The sequence below is a fragment of the Muntiacus reevesi genome, chromosome 16 (genome assembly GCF_963930625.1).
Source record: "Muntiacus reevesi chromosome 16, mMunRee1.1, whole genome shotgun sequence".
Classification (NCBI taxonomy): domain Eukaryota; kingdom Metazoa; phylum Chordata; class Mammalia; order Artiodactyla; family Cervidae; genus Muntiacus; species Muntiacus reevesi.
Window position 1 is genome coordinate 6,789,546 of NC_089264.1, and position 18,755 is coordinate 6,808,300.

The 18,755-nt window shown below is 40.6% G+C and overlaps 1 protein-coding gene across 3 annotated transcripts in view; it reads right to left on the reverse strand.

The window, feature by feature from the left end:
• SYNPO2 (synaptopodin 2) overlaps positions 1-18,755 on the reverse strand; it is a 200,126-nt gene that overhangs the window by 16,497 nt on the left and 164,874 nt on the right. For 2 of the 3 annotated variants that reach the window (XM_065907624.1, XM_065907623.1), the window contains exon 4: positions 16,410-18,595. The exons of the other annotated variant lie outside the window; for it this stretch is intronic. In XM_065907624.1, coding sequence (XP_065763696.1) covers positions 16,410-18,595 — 2,186 coding nt within the window. The remainder of the gene's footprint in view (positions 1-16,409; positions 18,596-18,755) is intronic. 3 annotated transcript variants of the gene reach the window in all.

Genomic DNA, 18,755 nt, shown 5'->3' on the forward strand with positions numbered 1-18,755 from the left:
CATATTAATACTATAGCAAATTTTTATATGTAGACCACTCATTTATTCAAAAGATCTCATTCCTAGTTATTTCCCTGACCACTCCTCATTTCCCAAGTTCACCTTCAATTTGATATGATGTTAATAAATTATTGACTATCCAACTGCTAAACAATTGTTTCACTTTCAGTACTGACTCATGCAAATGTACAGATGAATGAACAAAAGCCTTACCGATCAGCTACTAACATTTCATCAGCCCTCTAAGCCACTTTGGTTGTGTAGTCTTAGTCTAACATAAAAGGTAAATTCTTCTGAAGTTACTAACATGTCTAGGCCCTTGTAAATACACATTTGAGATTGAAAGAAGAAAAGAGATCCTTCAGTAAGATATATGTTTGAAGTTCTTATGCAACTATCCGTTAAAAAAAAATGCTGGGGAAGGGATGGGGGGAAAAATGTCCAAGAGCTTATCTATTGCAAAAAGATTTCTTACTTACACCAGTCAAAAAGTACCTCTCAAGCCTGTTTTGATGGTTGTTTCCTAATCCTGTCCTTGTTCTTAATTTTGCTTCTTTCAATATTCATAAATCTAATGAAGATAAGTCCTTTTTAACATATAGTTAATAGATCAAGTGACCACTGACCAGCTGAAATCATACATGTTACTGATACATGTACTGGGCTGGAACTTTTGTGTGTTTTAGCTGAGAAGAAACTCATGTCCCAATTCTTTCATGTTTTACAGAGCCTGAAGGAGGTGTGGGTAGGGGGAGCAGCTCTTGTAAATTCTCACTGTGGGTCACATAGTCCCAGGTGAAATCCAGCTTTGATGTTACAACTGGTTGTCTACATCAGTGCAGTTTTTGCAAAAAATGAAGTCTAATAAGACAAAATGAAGTCTGACAATGCAGTGCATCCCTACGATACACTGACAATTAAATGTCTACGCACCATTCACAAAATAAGATTTGGATTTTGACCCCAGTTGACAGTGGTAGGTAGGATATTACAGAAGTTGGGGGGGGGGTGGGGGGAAGGGACAAAACAGAGGATGAAGAGTAAAGAAAAAAGATGAATATTAAATGGTCCTTTTTGTATGAATGCACAATACATTTGATATGATTTTTATAAACTGGAACATGTGCATGCTAACAGCAAAGAATAGAGATCTGGTGATTGAGGTGAAATGCTTAGCCAAGAGTAGGAGAAGTTCTGCTTTACAGTGTTACAAACCCTGTTCTTACTTTACCTAAGGGAGCCTGACCGCCTCCCTAGGACTAGAGGTGTCTCTGAGTTTCAGAATGCTCCCTTCTCAGGAAGTGTGTGTGTGTGTGTGTGTGTGTGTCAAGAATAGTCAGGAGGAATTATAATTACTTTACAGACATTGGAACTAAAGCAAATCCTCTAGTCAGTGCTTCAAAGAAAGAAAAGTTATTCTCTAACCTCCTACTCTCTCGTTAGTAAAATGACATCTTTAATTTTAAGCTATTTTTCTTCAACTACTGGAATTAAAGTGAAAAGGAACAAACAAATTTTGTCTAGTCAGGTTTTAAACTGACCCTGATTTTTAAAATGCTTAACTACATCAAAATATTCACAACACTTAAAAACCCAGATCTTTTTAAGGAGCTATTTATATGTAAAATTATAAAATCTTAAAGATGGAAAGGATCTTAGAGATCCTGCAGTCAGGCTTTCATGAAGTACAGGAGTTCCTTTTACAACACACGTGATAGGCATTGCATTGGAGAGGCACAGGCTGTGAACACAGGTAAACTTGGAGTCAGCCAATGAGTCCACTGCCCTACTGGGTAGGTGACTTTGGACTATTTTCTTAAGCTCTCTGAGCTTTGATTTCCTTATCAATTAAAAAAATGAGGATAATTTCCACCAAATAAGGTGGTTGTGAAATTTAAACTAAATACATATACTAAGGCCTGTAACACATTTTATGTCTAATATATTAGTTCCTTTCCCATTCCTTCTCTACAATTTTTTGAAGTTTTCTTAAATTAAACTGAAATTTACTGTCTTATGACTTCCATTCATTAGTCCTGTATTTCTTTTTCACCAGTGAAGACCTTTATTCTCTCATCCATACCAAAGTGGCTCAGATATCCAGCTCTCCTACCTCCTTTTAGTCTTTACCCCTCCCACTGGTAAATATATAAACATATATCTCATAATACAGAACTTCCAGGCACATCACCATCTTTTTGGTTTTAGAAATAAGCTATAGTTCATCAAAGGCCTGAGAACAATACTCTTGTTCGGATCAAAGCTGCCACTCAGTGGGCCCACTTGTTCCTTTGTTCCGCTTACTCTTCTAATGTCTAAGCAGCCTCTTCACTGATTTTGTGTTTTCTCGATCCACCACACCATTTGGCTGTCTTAAGTTTAAACAAAAATACTGGAATTTTTTCCTGTGATCCATAAAGTGCACAAACTTCTTTTTAGTTTTGAAGATTATACCATCATGTTTGTTTTCTTTTTAAAAACTAATTAGCATTCAAAGTGCTTCAAAATTCTCCTTTAGTCTAGATCCCAAAATAAGACTGTTTAGATTATTGCCAGAGAGATTTCAGTTTGTTATTAGTAAGAACATTTTTGATTGGAGATAAGAGACTACTGCCCGACGGCCAAGGGAAGTCATACAGTCCTTTTCCCCAGAGATAAGAAAAAGCAGCCAAGGACTTTGAACAGTCTCTTCTCTGGATGATAAAATTGTATCGTTCTATTCCTAGAAATATTTATTCTGAGACTTGATGAGAAGCAGAGGGTCAGATAAAATTGCATCTCAAGGTCCTATTTATTCTTTTATTTAAAAAACAAATTTAAAAGGCTGTTCAAAGCAAATTATTTGCAACAGACTGTAGAATGGCTGCCTGCGAAGCACTTTCTGATCGGAAAGGGAATTTGCTGCCACCTCCTGGGCCTTTAGAATAAAGTCATCAAGACCAGCAGCACTTCAGGGCCTGTACTCTTCAGACAACATCAAGAGCATTTGAAAGCAGGTGCTGTTTACAAGTCTGACTGTCCCAGACTGAATGAACTGAAACTATTTATGGTTTTTAAAGAATAAAGTTGACTTCAGTGTTTTGCATGTTAGAAAACTGATTTTAAAAGAGTGGTTCGCAATCTATTAGCATTAGAATCATGCAGGGTATTTGTTAACAAAACAAATCCCCGGGCCCCACCTAGGGGCTACTAAATCAGAACTTCCATGTGGCAAAGGGAATCTTAATTTTCCCCTTGGAACAAAAGTTGGAAACCGTATGCTGGGATACTGTGAAGGCAATAGTTTGCAAACACTAAACCACTGTATGTAAAGGAAATAGTAATAACTGGTGAACTGAAGTGTAACAGTAAAATGAAAAGTTCTACGAGATATATTTTACTTTGCTCTCAATTTCAGTAATACCACCCGAAGTGAATTGTGACATTTTTCTGGATATTTCATAATGTTGTAGAATTTAAAATATATTTAGCCCATATTGAGTTTCTATGAAGAATTATAATTGGCACCATCTGATAAGCATGAACAAGTAGTCCAGTGGGCCAGGCAATCAGTAAACTCTGAATGTGATTAAAAAACAAACTTCTAGCGAAGGGTTGATATACTTTAAATTAGCATTTTATTTATATCAGTCCAGCCTACTCCATGGTGATTTTTTAGCTCTTGAGGATGGTTTTATGAATACTTCTTTATCAATCTGAGATATGCTAGCGCACACACACACACACACACACACACACACACAAACATGCAAGGAAGAGACCTTGTTATTTTTCACTTTTTAAGAAAAAGGGTAATAAAATGGCACAAAGGGAAAACTAAACTAAGTCAATTCAACTGTATTTGAAACAAAAGATATTTTAGATTCAGATAAAGTTTTCAGAATCTCATCTTGTGATCTTTCTCTTTTCTACATCAGTCCCAACTTCTGGTTCTGACTCAGAAGAATTCTAGAAGTAACAGAAAACCCACAAAAATTCCCTGGGTTTTAAAGGCAGCTGGAATTTTAGGTTCCTCCCTATATCAGTCACTCAGCTTCTGAGAACTGTTTTTCATCCCTTACCCTGTGAGCTGGGAGTTTGCTCTGTTCAGACAGAGGTTTCACTCTTTCTGGTTTTGGAAGCTGATCATGCTTCTCAGGCAAGGGGATCAATTACTCTAAAGAGGCCATGTTGCTGACCCTTTGTCCTGGGACAGTGTTGGGGAGGAGGGATAAGAACAGCTGTCTGCTGCACCTTCGGAGGCAGGCAGATTCTGTCAGAGCCTGAACTGGGTGGCTGCAGGCCTGAATTGGGTGGCTTCGGGGATTGGGATGCCACTTTCTGTGTGGTAGACCTAACTGAGCTTCAACTCTCCTCCTAGATCGGCTTCCCTCATGGCTCAGCTGCTAAAGAATACACCTGCAATGCAGGAGACCTGGGTTCAATCCCTGGGTTGGGAAGATCCCCTGGAGAAGAAAACAGTTACCCACTCCAGTATTCTGGCCTGGAGAATTCCATGTATAGTCCACGGGGTTGCAAAGAGTTGGACATGACTGAAAAACTCACTTTCACATCCTGCTAGAACCTTGCTCAGGATACCAGTTATCCTATTTTGAGAATATATTTCATTTACAAGCACTTTCCTATAAGAATTCTCTCTATATTGCCACATACACCACACTTGTTTTCCTTACTATTGGTACTTTGAACTGAACACAGTCCGTTTATAGCAGAGTCTCAAAGTTGAAATTGTTTCTTTTTTAAATATATATATATATATATATATATATATATATATATATATATATATATAGTATACCAGTTTTTCTGAATCCTGGTCTCATCTTCGTACATGACTACATTTCTAGTACAACAGATGAAGACAAAGAATAAAAAGTTGACCAATAGGCTGACTACAGAGGAACATAGAAATATAAAACTTAGGAAAGAAGAAAACAGTAGAGAAGAAACAAAGATCTCCCAGTAAAAGACTCCTGGGGATAGATTATTCTTCATGTCCATATGAGATTCATGCAGACATGGCTTTTTCTGTTTTTGTTCTTTTAGATTCCTTAAACTGGGATTCATATGAACAGAGAAAACAAATGTTTAATTATTGTGTGGGTTTTCCTTGGAAGTTTTTGAAATAGTAGCTATTGTTAATCAAGTGCCCTTTACAAGAATATTAATAGCTAACGTATGTTGAATGCTATCTGTGTGCCAGGCCCTGTTTTATACACATCAGACATACTGGTTTGTCTCATCTTCACAACTTGTGAGATACACCTATTATTCTCTCCATATCACAGCAGAGGGTACTGAGACACAGACACGCTACATCATTATCATTAGCGTAACGTCTCCCAACTAGCAATTCCTGGAATTCAGCCACATGCTTACCTGCTACAAAATGTTGCCTCTGTATGCTTGGTGTTTATGTGTATGTCTCACATATCATAGGTGAATTTCACTTAAGAAATGGTTATCCTTTGCTTCCCATAAGTCAAGTTATGGCTTTTATATATTATTTTAATTTGAATATTTGCATCAACAATTTTTCTGCATTATTATTACTAAAATTTGAGGAATTTCTTATCACTATTCTTTTTTCCCTTAATTTACCTGGTATAAATTAGCATAGCTGGGCTTCCTTGGTGGCTCAGATGGTAATGAATCTGCCTGCAATGCAGAAGACGTGGGTCCAATCCCTGGATCAGGAAGATCCCCTGGAGAAGGGAGTGGCTACCCACTCCAATATTCTTGCCTGGAGAATTCCCTGGACAGAGGAACCTGGCGGGCTACAGTCCATGGGGTCGCAAAGAGTTGGACACATCTGAGCAACTAACACAGTAATATATGATGGCTGAATGTGAGTGTTCGAGGAATTTGGTCTAATGCATCAACGGTCATAGCAAACACCCTCTTCCAACAACACAAGAGAAGACTCTAGACATGGACATCACCAGATGGTCAACACCGAAATCAGATTGATTATATTCTTTGCAGCCAAAGATGGAGAAGCTCTATACAGTCAGCAAAAACAAGACCAGGAGCTGACTGGGGCTCAGACCATGAACTCCTTATTGCCAAATTCAGACTTAAATTGGAGAAAGTGGGGACCATTCAGGTATGACCTAAATCAAATCCCTTATAATTATACAGTGAAAGTGAGATATAGATTTAAGCGACTAGATCTGATAGAATGCCTGATGAACTATGGATGGAGATTCGTGACACTGTACAGGAGACAGGGATCAAGACCATCCCCAAGAAAAAGAAATGCAAAAAAGCAAAATGGCTTTCTGAGGAGGCCTTACAAATAGCTGTGAAAAGAATGGAAGCAAAAAGCAAAGGAGAAAAGGAAAGATATACCCATATGAATGCAGAGTTCAAAAGAATAGCAAGGAGAGATAAGAAAGCCTTCCTCAGCAATCAATGCAAAGAAATAGAGGAAAACAATAGAATGGGAAAGACTAGAGATTTCTTCAAGAAAATTAGAGATACCACAGAACATTTCATGCAAATATAGGATCAATAAAGGACAGAAATGGTATGGATCTAGCAGAAGCAGAAGATATTAAGAACAGGTGGCAAGAATACACGAAGAATTACACAAAAAAAGATCTTCAAAATGCAGATAATCACGATGGTGTGTTCACTCACCTAGAGCCAGATATCTTGGAATGTGAAGTCAAATGGGCCTTAGGATGCCTCACTACAAACAAATCTAGTGGAGGTGATGGAATTCCAGTTGAGCTATTTCAAATCCTGAAAGATGATGCTGTGAAAGTGCCGCACTCAGTATGCCAGCAAATTTGGAAAACTCAACAGAGGCCACAGGACTGGAAAAGGTCAGTTTTCATTCCAATCCCAAAGAAAGGCAATCCCAAAGAATGCTCAAACTACTGCACAATTGCACTCATCTCACACGCTAGTAAAGTACTGCTCAAAATTCTCCAAGCCAGGCTTCAGCAGTACATGGACTGTGAACTTCCAGATATTCAGGCTGAGTTTAGAAAAGGCAGAGGAACCAGATATCAAATTGCCCACACCTGCTGGATCATCGAAAAAGCAAGAGAGCTCCAGAAAAACATCTGCTTCTGCTTTATTGACTATGCCAAAACCTTTAACTGTGTGGATCACGATAAACTGTGGAAAATTCTTAAAGAGATGGGAATACCAGACCATCTGACCTGCCTCTTGAGAAACCTATATGCAGGTCAGGAAGCAACAGTTAGAACTGGACATGGAACAACAAACAGACTGATTCCAAATAGGAAAGGGAGTACATCAAGACTGTATATTGTCACCCTGCTTATTTAACTTATATGCAGAGTACATCGTGAGAAACACTGGGTTGGATGAAGTACAAGCTGGGATCAAGATTGCCGGGAGAAATATCAGTAACCTCAGATATGCAGATGACACCACCCTTATGGCAGAAAGTAAAGAAGGGCCTCTTGATGAAAGTGAAAGAGGAGAGTGAACAAGTTGGCTTAAAGCTCAACATTCAGAAAACTAAGATCATGGCATCTGGTCCCATCACCTCATGACAGAGATGGGGAAACAGTGAAAACAGTGGCTGACTTATTTTTGGGGGCTCCAAAATCACTGCAGATGGTAATTGCAGCCATGAAATGAAAAGATGCTTACTCCTTGGAAGGAAAGTTATGACCAACCTAGACAAGCATGTTAAAAAAGCAGGGACATTACTTTGTCAGCAAAGGTTGGTCTAGTCAAGGCTATGGTTTTTCCAGTAGTCATGTATGGATGTGAGAGTTGGACTGTAAAGAAAGCTGAGCACAGAAGAATTGATGCTTTTGAATTGAGATGTTGGAGAAGACTGAGAGTCCCTAGGCCTGCAAAGAGATCCAACCAGTGAATCCTAAAGGAAATCAGCCCTGAATATTCATTGGAAGTACTGATGTTGAAGCTGAAACTCCAATACTTTGGCCACTTGATGCGAAGAGCTGACTCATTTGAAAAGACCCTGATGCTGGGAAAGATTGAGGACGGGAGGAGAAGGGGACAACAGAGGATGAGATGGTTGGATGGCCTCACCAACTCAATGGACATGAGTTTGAGTAAACTCCAGGCTTGGTGATCGACAGGGAGGCCTGGCGTGCTGCAGTTCATGGGGTCGCAAAGAGTCAGACATGACTGAGCAACTGAACTGATCAATGGTAACAAGCAAAATATTAAGCTTCCCCCAGCATTTTTGAGTTATAAGCAAATGGGCTGATGGAAATAAAAACCATAGTTTTCCCCTTGTACCTGTTCAAAAGTGTCTATCATTTGGGGCTACCAAACTCTATGAAGCTTTTTCAACATTTCTTTGATTTAGAAGATTTTGAGTTATTCCTGAGATAGGTGTAGCTTATTGCCTCTGATGGGCAAATTCTTTTATATATAGTGACCTTTGCCTTTTTATGATCAAAGGCAGTAACATCGCCATGTGATTTGTCAGGGGAAGCGCTCTGGAGTCTGTTGGGTCTTGAGTCAGCCCCATCACTTAGACAAGTTCCTTATCTTTACTGTATTTTCACATCTGTAAAATAGCATGATAATGGTACTTTCTTCATATGCTAGTCATTTTGTGATGACTGAGAAAGCTAACATTTGTTAAGTATTTAGAATGGCACCTAGCATATAGTAAGCCCTCAAAATTATCACCTTATTAATGGCTCTACAATTTTAAACTAAGGCAGTGAAACTCTCCAAAATATATGAAGGGTTTTTGTTTTTGTTTTTTTATGATTAACTTAGAAGTTCACATCTTTTCTCCTTGAAATTTACACTAGTTCTTTAGGAGATGTTTCCAAAATGACAATGAGACATAGTTTAAAACAAAGACAAACAAACAAAAACCCAAAGCTAAAAAAACAAAGAACTACTAGAAAAATATAAGGTATAAAACTGCCCTTTCTGGGAACTTTTTACAGAAATAACCTTTTGAGAAAACTTCCATTGAGGATGTTGTGGCAAGAAAGGTTTGCTGCCTCACCCATACCCAGGGTGAATGCGTGTGAGTTCAGCCAAAAGACTTCATGGAACTCCAAGATTCCAGTGACGACTACATTTTTAGATATATTTGAAACACTGAAAACTTGTGACTCTGTCAGCATTATCCTGCTTAGAATGATCCTTGTTGAAATATCTCAAGTTCTTATTGGTTTAGTAGCAAGCCAAGCTGGGTGCTGATTCATTATGATAAGAAAGCTCCCTGGAAAAAAAAAAGAAAAAGAAAAAGAAAAAGAAAGTTCCCTGAATTACTTTTAGTGGGAAAGGCATGAAGCCAAGGGTAGCACTTCCTTTTATGTAGAGCCTTTGATTTTTTTTTTTTTAAATGACATTCCCCACTACCCTCAGCCCATGAATATCACCTTTTCATCCTGAAAGAAAATGAAAGAATTTGGGGAATTCAAAATTACAAAATCACTGTCAAATCTATTTCCACTTATAAAACAGAGGCTTCTTTTTTAGACTGGTTTTCACTTCCAACATATTATTATCTGATTTTATAAGCAATCTTATGAAAGTAGTGGGGTACTTTCTAATGTCACTCAACATAGTAAAAGTTATCCATTAAGCATATACAGAGTAGGCTGTTGGTGGATAGTTTGGTGAAGATACAATTAACGGTAACAATTAACCTGTAACAATTACAGGTCTCAGAGGGTGGGATTCTGGGGTCTAATGAGACTATGGAAACCATGTCGTACTGAAGGGAGAACCTGGGCTTGGATGTCAGATAAGTATGTACTTTCAACTCTAGCCCACTACTTGTAAGCTTAATGATTGCCAGACAAGTTGGTTAGCCTCTCTGAGCTTCAGATACCTCACCTATGAAATGGAAATAATAGTGCCTTCACTTTCAGGGTAATTCTGAGGAGTAAATTAAATCACAATGTTATTGGTTAAGGGTGTAGGTCGACATGAAATCCAGGGTCCACTACTTAACACATTGTGATCTTGGGCAAGATATTCAGCCTGTTTGTGCCTCAGAATCTCATCTGTAATCTATAAACTGAGGATTATGGTGAGACCTGTCTCAGAAGGACTGCTGATGATAAAAGATAATCTGTGGTGGTTACCAGAGGGGTGGAGGTGTGGGTGGGCAAAATGGGTGAAGGGTGGTTAAAGGTACAAACTACCAGCTGTAAAATAAATAAGTCCTGGGGATATTGTGCAGCGTGGTGACTACAATTAACAACGAAAAAAAAAAGTGAAAAGGTTAGTTGCTGTCATGTCTGACTCATTGTGGCCACATGGACTGTAGCATGCCAGGCTCCTTTATCCATGGAATTCTCCATGCAAGAATACTGGAGTGGGTAAGCATTCCCTTCTCCAGGGTGTCTTCTTGACCCAGGGATCAAACCTGGATCTGCCACACTGCAGGTATATGCTTTACCATCTGAGCCACCAGGGAAGTCCATAGTTAAGAATACTGTTTTGTATATTTGAAAGTTGCTAAGAGAGTAGATTTTAAAAGTTTTTATCATGAGAAAAAGAAATTTGTAACTATGTGTGATGATGGATGTTATAGCTGGGCTTAACTGTGATGATCAATTTGCAATATATACTAATATCAAATTATTATATTGTACACCTGAAACTAACATTAATATAATGTTATATGTCAATTATATCTCCTTTTTTTTAAAAAAAAAGAGAGAATCCATGAAGACACTTGGCACAACTCAGGGCCCATTTGTGCTCAGTTAATGTTACACATTATAATTTACATAAAATACTTAACACCATTCCTGGCTTTTAGTAGAAACTTAATACATCAACCCCTCACCCTATCTTTTCTTTAGATCTTATGAGATGGTGTGAATGACTGTTATAGCTTCCATCCCCACCCATGTCATCTGTACTTGAACTGTATTCTTGACTCAGGGTCTTTGTATGGTCTTGAGAACAGATTATTCCACTAACTAAAGATATCAAAGACTCTCTCTGACTTCTGAAATGTCTCCTGAAGAACAATTTAAAATACTTATTGATTTTTTGATATTTATTTCCAAGAAGAAAAATTTTCTTAATTTATTCCCCAAATGTGCATTTCTTTTCAACTTAAAGCTAACTGTGATCTGTGTTTATGTTCCATGAATAACTAATAATAGTTATCAAGAAGCTTAAGAAGCAGGGGCTATGAAGGCAGGATTCCTCCAATGTATATTGGAATGTTATTATTTTAAATATTATTATTATTATCACCAGGTAGAGGAAGAAGCTCTGACTGTAAATTATCTGATAGCTCAGACTGTAAATTATCTGCCTGGCATGTGGAAAACCTGAGTTCAATCCCTGGGTTGGGAAGATCCCCTGGAGAAGGGCATGGCAACCCACTCCAGTGTTCTTGCCTGAAGAATCCCTATGGACAGAGGAGCCTGATGGGCTGCAGTCCCTGGGGCTACAAAGAGTCGGACACGACTGAGCAACTAAGCAAAGCACAGAGGAAGAAGTGTAGGCTGGAAAGTAGGTCCTTATAATCACTTTTATTAGGGACCCTGAAGGTATTTCATAAGTCAGTAAGCACACATAATTTAGATAAACATGTCAAGAATGAGGTATAAACAGAGGTAAACATGAGGAACTTTACATTTAGAACCAAAAAATGAAAATTTATGAAATTCTGCATATCAATAACAACTATTTAAACTATAGGATCCTGTAGAGGTCTAACTTTTTATACTTAACAAATACTTTTAACTGGCATAGCTCTGATAAAATCAGGAATCTGAGAAATATCTGACAGGATTTGATATTTATAAATTAAATTTCTCTTCATTCAGTTGCTTCTGAGTAGTAAGGTCTATGATTTCCAAGTGCCAAATGGTAATTCAGTATAAAAATATACATACCATGGAAACAGTCTTTTTTTTTTTTTTTAATTTAAGAAACTAGCTGTACCTGATAACATCAAGGAAAAGATAATCTGACTTGGGGGCTTTCGGCTGTTATTGGCCCGATATCCCACAGGATGGTCTGTAATTTTTTCCTTTTTCTTTCTAACTCAGACTAGCCTCTTTGAGCAATTTTGCCTGGTGTTTGGGTCCTGTGGGAATTTACTAGCTTGTTTTATGGCCTTTGGCCAATCCTGGTGGGAAGTCTACAGAAGAATTCAATTCTGCTTTTTCCCAGAATACTTGTTGACAAACTCAGTGGCACCGAAGTGTTACATGAGTCTTTATGTCCCCCAGAGTCCAGTGATAAGGGGACTTGACACCAGCAAGCGTCAATGCTTCTGGGAATGATATTAGTTCTCAGAATTTACATATTTTCTCATGAACTTTTAACAATTTTTAAAACAAACTCAACAACTCTGATTGTAAGAGGGAATGAGAACACAGCCCACTGCTTCCCTCTGGAAGCATTTTAAGCATTTCACTTTTTAGAAAACAATCACTTCTTTTTGATGACCATGACTTCAAATACTCTTCCTGCTCGGCCAGTGGTGACTCATAAAATAGCAACAGATTTCAGGAATTCACCCGTAGGATACGGGTGCTTGCGGGTTCTCGAATTTATAACTGAATTAAATGATACACAGCAAGGGACTTTTGTTTGGAACATTAAATCCAATCTCAGACACTAACAGCTATGTGTCTTCTTGTGTTCTCAAGAGACTTCTGTGAAAGTGCTGTAGTCAGAGTGTATGATATGCCTGTCAGCGGAAAACGGCCTTCAAAGTGTTTTTTTAAGCTAGTAACTAAACAAAACAGTGGTCCCACATAAGTTAGTCCATTCCCTTTAAACACAGATCATTTGTTCCTGACAACTCAGATGTGACTCTTGCTCCCAGGCTAGAATTCAGCTGTGTGACAATACTCAGTAGTCCTAAGAAACCCACTTTCTGGAAGCAGTCAGCACTGTCTAGAAGAGCTAAAGGACCCTGGCTCAGTCTCAAGAACTACTGTAACTCAGATCGATTTTCCTATAGTTAAGATGAGTTGCTTCCTGTGAAGATTAAATGAGATACATGTTATCATTAAAAATCATACTAGACAAACTCTGAAGTACAAACTTTTACATGCTTCAAAATGACAGCCCCAATGTGTCTTATAAAACATATTCCTAAAAATGTATGCTTTATACTATCAATGAATATTCAAAATGCAGAAAGTGTGATTTTCTTCTCTCCAAGAAGAATGTGTTCATTATTGAAATATTAGAAATAAAACTGTAACTGTTCTAAGATCAAAAGTGGCAGTGGTCAGATCCCCAGTCTTAAGATTTCTGTGATTCAATCTGCCCTCCTATAGGACTGAGAAGAATATGTGTACTTAAATTTACAAAGCACCTTTCTTCATAGAATATCTGGTCTTGTGTGCTATACTCAGTATGGTACAACATTCCAGGAAGAAAGGTTTGAGGCATTATTAAGGGGACACTGGTAGAAAAAAATTTGCATAAGGTCTTGTAGGAAGTCAGTGACTGTCGTTACATTTTATTTTATATTCCAGTGCCTGTAAACCATATAATATACATAAGGTGCCTAATATAACACAAGCACTCAGTAATGAACGTTGCCATTGTGTTGGTGATGAAAACTTGACTTCATAGGTGTTCTGCACAGAAATTAAGCTAACAAGGTACAAGAATAAAGGCAAGATCCTAAAAACCAAACAAAAACTGCCACCTCATACCCTCAAACCAGTCAACTAACCAACTGAAACATCTGCTACCAAAAAAAGCCAACAACACCCAGAATTCAAAGGGTGTCCAGTGGGAAGGAAACTGAGGTCATGAGTCCTAAGTCTCCCACCTGCTACACTGACATCATTTCCAGAGCTCCAGCCTGAGAGGTGATACACCCAGCATATTCTGTATGCACGTTCCCAGGGGCTCCCTGACTGGGGAAAAGAGAAAAAGAAATCTCTTCCTCTCCAGGGAGTTGGCTTAGTCCTTCTCCCTTCCATGCCCTCATCTCTCAGGATGAAGTTAGACTCTGCTGTGGATAGAATTCTGGAAGATTTTCTGCCTTTTCCATAATTTGGGACTGTATAGTTCCAGATGAGAGCTATGCCACCAGCTCCCAGTCAAAGTTGTGAATGCTTTGACTGCATACATGCCATGCTTCGTAGAAGCTTTTTGGGAACCCCATGACAGTCCCACCCATGTTAGCTGTGTCTTTAGTCATCAACTCCAAATAGTGGCTCTGCTCAGATGGCACCTGCCCTGCAGGAAACAGACCCCAAACATTCCTCATTCCTACAAACACCAACCATGGACCACTGGGGATACTTGTGGGCCACGACCATTCCAGGACAGTTGTGAACCAGAGGACTCAAATTGACTAACTTGTGTTCCACTGTCTTCTCCCTATTTCATGCCGTTCTTTAAATGCTATGTTAAGAATGCAAAGTTATAAAAATGATCTCCTTTCCTGCTTCACCTTAAGATGCCTTTTTTGGTTGTTCTATTAGAAAAGAATGCAAACTGCACAGCATTCAACAGACTTCCTTTGCAGGGAACAAGTAGTACAAACAATAGTATTATATCATGGATAGACTGCTTTTTCCTTTATCCTGTATGAATCTTCCTAATTGACTTCCCAAAAAGGCAAATAAGAGACTAAGCTACATCCTGTGGTGCTAATCTCTAGGTAAATTGCCATCAAAACCAATAGAAGATTTTCCAGAGAAAAAGCAAAGAATAAGCCCCATTGTTCTGTAGCTAACTTAATTCTCCTCTGTGTTATATCATAGAAATACCTATGGCTTGCAGTTTTGCAGTGTACAGAGAAGTAGAAATGTTCACAAAAAAGAAACTCAGATATTTGGAGAGTGATATAAGTGAAATATCAGAAAAAACGACTTAGAACAGCTCATACAGGAACTTTTTTTTAAATACATTGAACAGATAAAGAAGATAGTAATATTTTAATAGGATAGTGAAAATATAGCAGATTGACAGTGACAGCAGAAAAAGAACAGGAATACAGATATTTTCAGAGGATTAACATGGTACCATGTACCCTCACACCAGGCAAGCTTTTATGAGAGGTCTCTAGACATATCTCCTCTATTGAGAAGATCATTTTCCTTGGAGTTGTCAAAAATGCTTTGTGGTTCTCTACATTAATTCATGTTGAATAGTTTCCATGGTTGGTCAGACTTGGACTTAAAATAGATATGAGAAAGGTCTTCAGGTTTACTGTCAGTAACATTATTGACTTCAGAGCCAGCTGGATGATGACATGGTGTGTGACCAATCCAAATTTACAAGGTAACCTTGCCTTAATCCTCCTGGTCCATCAAATATAAATAATAAAATGAAGGTGCAAGAATAGAATGGCAAGGAACAGTGGGAGAAGAAGTGGTCAGAAAGAAAAAATAAACAGAAGAAAAAAATCCGTGAGGTCACTCAGAAATGATGCTAATAACTGTGTGTTCTCACCCTACGGCCTCCACACACATGGGGTTCCTTGTGCTTCACAGTCAGCCCCCAGAGTCAGTAACCCTTCAGTAACCCAGAGTCAGTAATCTCCCAATCACGTGACTTCCAAAAGGAAAACAATGGTCACACATGTGCCTTTATCTGCAGCCTACTCACCTTTTTATACGTTCCTCCTTTATGATGTACTCTACCACTTGCCTCAGCTGAGGAAAACAAACTTATGCTTTCATGGGCAACTGGAGATGTACTCACTTAGTTTCTTAAGTAATTGGGGAGGGAGGATGGGAATCAACCTCTAAGAATAATTATCCTTCTTGCCCATCCAGTTTACCTTAAAGAAGTCTTTGAAACGAGCTAATATATATAAAACATCTGGCAAGGAGCCTGGTAGATAATAAGCACTCCGTAATTATTAATCCCCTCTTTCTTATCCACCTTACTAAACTATGTACATTCCAACAATCCCCAAGTTCTCTGTGACATCAAACAGGTGGCTGAGGTTGACAGACCAGAGCTGATCCCTGTCCTCAATAAATTTCTTACCCTTAATACTAGTAATAGAGATACAGCACTACTTAGAAAGGAAATGTCAGTCAATACATGTTATATTTTCACTACAATCGAACCTTGTCAGTGTAGGAACACAGCTGTTCTCTCACATAAAGACTGTGTCCTAATGTTGATAACACTGATCACTGTCTTGTGGCTAAATGCATATACCCTAAGTATCCTACTTACTTAATACAATGGCCCATGTCTATTTGGGGGTGCTCCCAGATTTTTTTTAAGTGTGCAAAGAAGATAAATACATTTTAAGTCAATCTGAGTTAGATTTCTGACTCATTAAAAATATTCTGCTTCTTGGACCCAGATTGGGAGGTGACATCTGAAATTAAGTAAGTTGAGGACTTGCTAGGCATTCTCAGGGACTCAAGTTAACACCGCAAACAATTCGTTTCAAGCAAAGTGGACACTCAGCTTCGGCTACAAGATTACTCTTCCACCACAGATGGTTTCCACACCTGAACTGTGACACCGCTCTTCTTTGCTGAGAACTTTGGCCTTGGTGCCACAAAGTAAGATGTTGAGGCTGATTCCTGCTTTGGAGAGGTGGGGATGGCCACGGGCACTGGGGAAGCGCTGACTGGCGAGGTGGCCTCAGCAAAGAAGGAGGGCGGAGAGGTATAGGCGGGCACGGAGTACACAGAGGAGGCCTGCACATCAGTGGGCGAGCCAGCGGTCACTGGCCGAGGAGGAAGAGCTTGCTTCGCAGCTGGCACTGAACTGACCTTCACCGATGGCTTGGCGGGGAGGCCGTCCTTCGCATCTGGAGGTTGGAAAGTAAACAAGGATGCATTAAGCTGATAGGGCTGGTGCTTCATGACATCCAACGCATTGAGGGGTTTCTTGCCCTTTTTCTTGCCTGTCTTGGAGGCCTGGAGGCCTGAAGGCTGAGACTTGACAGCAGCCGGTGGGTAGGAGGGGGAGTGGATAGGATTGTAGGCCACAGGCGGAGGCGCTCGGACATTGGAGGAGTACTTCCAACCGGCCGGGAGCGACGGGGTGGGAGACTGAGCCCGGGCAGCGTGGGCCTGCACGGTGTCCGAATCGACCACATACTTCTCCATCCTTGACTGCCTCTTAGCGAAGAGCTGGGCTCCTTTCCCACTCATTCCTGGAAGCTCATTGGATGGTCCCGCCGCGCCAGCACGAGCAGTGTTCACTGTCGGGGTGGGAGCTGCTGGTTTGGGAGTGTAGTTCCGGCTGGCTACCGCTGCCTGTGGGCCTTTGAAAGGACCAGCCAGGTTCAGAGCACTTGCAGGCCGGGCGGGAGCGTAGGAAGGCTGCGCGATTTTGATGGAGGAGACCACGGTGCCATGTGACGGGTTGGATGTGGGGAAGGCAGGAGGTTGCGCTGGAGCCACTCCTGGCGACCAGACTGGAGAAACCGGAGTTACTGGTTGGGAGGATGAGGACTTGACAGCAGGCTTTGGAGCAACAGGAGGCGGGGTCTTCTGTTTTGCAGAGGAGCCTTGCATGAAGTTACAAGCCTCTGCTCCTAAACTGAGGTAGTCTTCTTCAGGTCCGGAATCTGCTCCCGCACCAGGGCCCTTTTTGCCCTCAGAATTTTGAAGAAGTGACAAGAGTTCAGGGTTGGGGCTGACTTTGGGCTCTTTAAACGTGAACATGGGTTTTGTCGTGCTTCTCCTTTTGGCCTCCTGCAATATCCCCGTTCTCTTTGCTGGCACCGCAATCCTTTCGTCCCGGGAAGCTATTCGTTCAGACGAATCGTAAAAGGCCGGCTGGGACCATGGGGCCGGCTGCGGCCACGGAGGGGGCGGTGCTGGGCCAGCTGTCGGACTCGACACTGCTCTGGAGAAGGTTTCAGGTGGGGGCGTGACTGCAGAGTAAGGTGGCGGCGCAGGAAAGTCAGCGATGGGACTTGTCACGTTTCGACTGGGAGAGAAGGGAGCTGCCGGCTGGTTCCCAGACCCCGGGAAGGGCTTGGCTGTTCTGTTCACAGGCATCATCCTCTGAGCCTCTGCTGTCTCAGACACCCCAGTGAAGCCATTCTGTTGGGGCACGTGGCCGAGACCATGGCTCACCTCAATGTAGCTTCTGCTCACAGAGCTCTGCGCTCTCACCGACGCTTCTTCCTTCCTTTGGTAAGACGTCACGGTCCTCAGGCCATCTGTCTGGGTGGCATCTGCTTCTCTGCTTGGCCCTCCAGCCACCCTCTCCTCCTCTTTCTGGGCTGTGATCTGATCCATTCTCTCCCTCCTCTTGGCGAACATGAGGGCCCCCTTGCCGGTGGTGTCTGGCAACATCTCCATCCTGTCCTCTCTGTTCAGTTTCTTTTCAATGTCCACTAGACCAGAATCCCAGTCAAAGTTCACAACTTGTGTGTTGTCGTCAGTGTCAGACAACAACTCTTCATCCACCTCCGATTCGCTCGCGCCCAGAAATGCTACCTCACATGGATCCTCCTTGTCGCCGTCTTCCTCCTCCTCCTCTGCCTCTCGCTCAAGTTCACCAGTCCCGTAGCTGACTAGGGTGTATTTCCTGGCCCTCCGACGACGCTTCTTAAACATCAACACCCCCTTGGAGTTGGGGTTGGGGGCATCTGTCAGAAGGAGGGCAATGCTTTTGCATTTAGATTTTGCTTCTTTCACCTGCTTTTCTGATAAGCTTTCACTCCTCCTGAGCCCTAGGGAAAATACAAAGATTACATTGAGTTGATGAGTTCAAGGAAGACTGCATAGCAACCCAGAAATCAACTCTCCTGGGGGAAACTAAATACAGAAAAAACATGTTTACAATTGGGTACTAAATTGTGATGCAATCCAACTCATTTCTCTTTCTTCTTT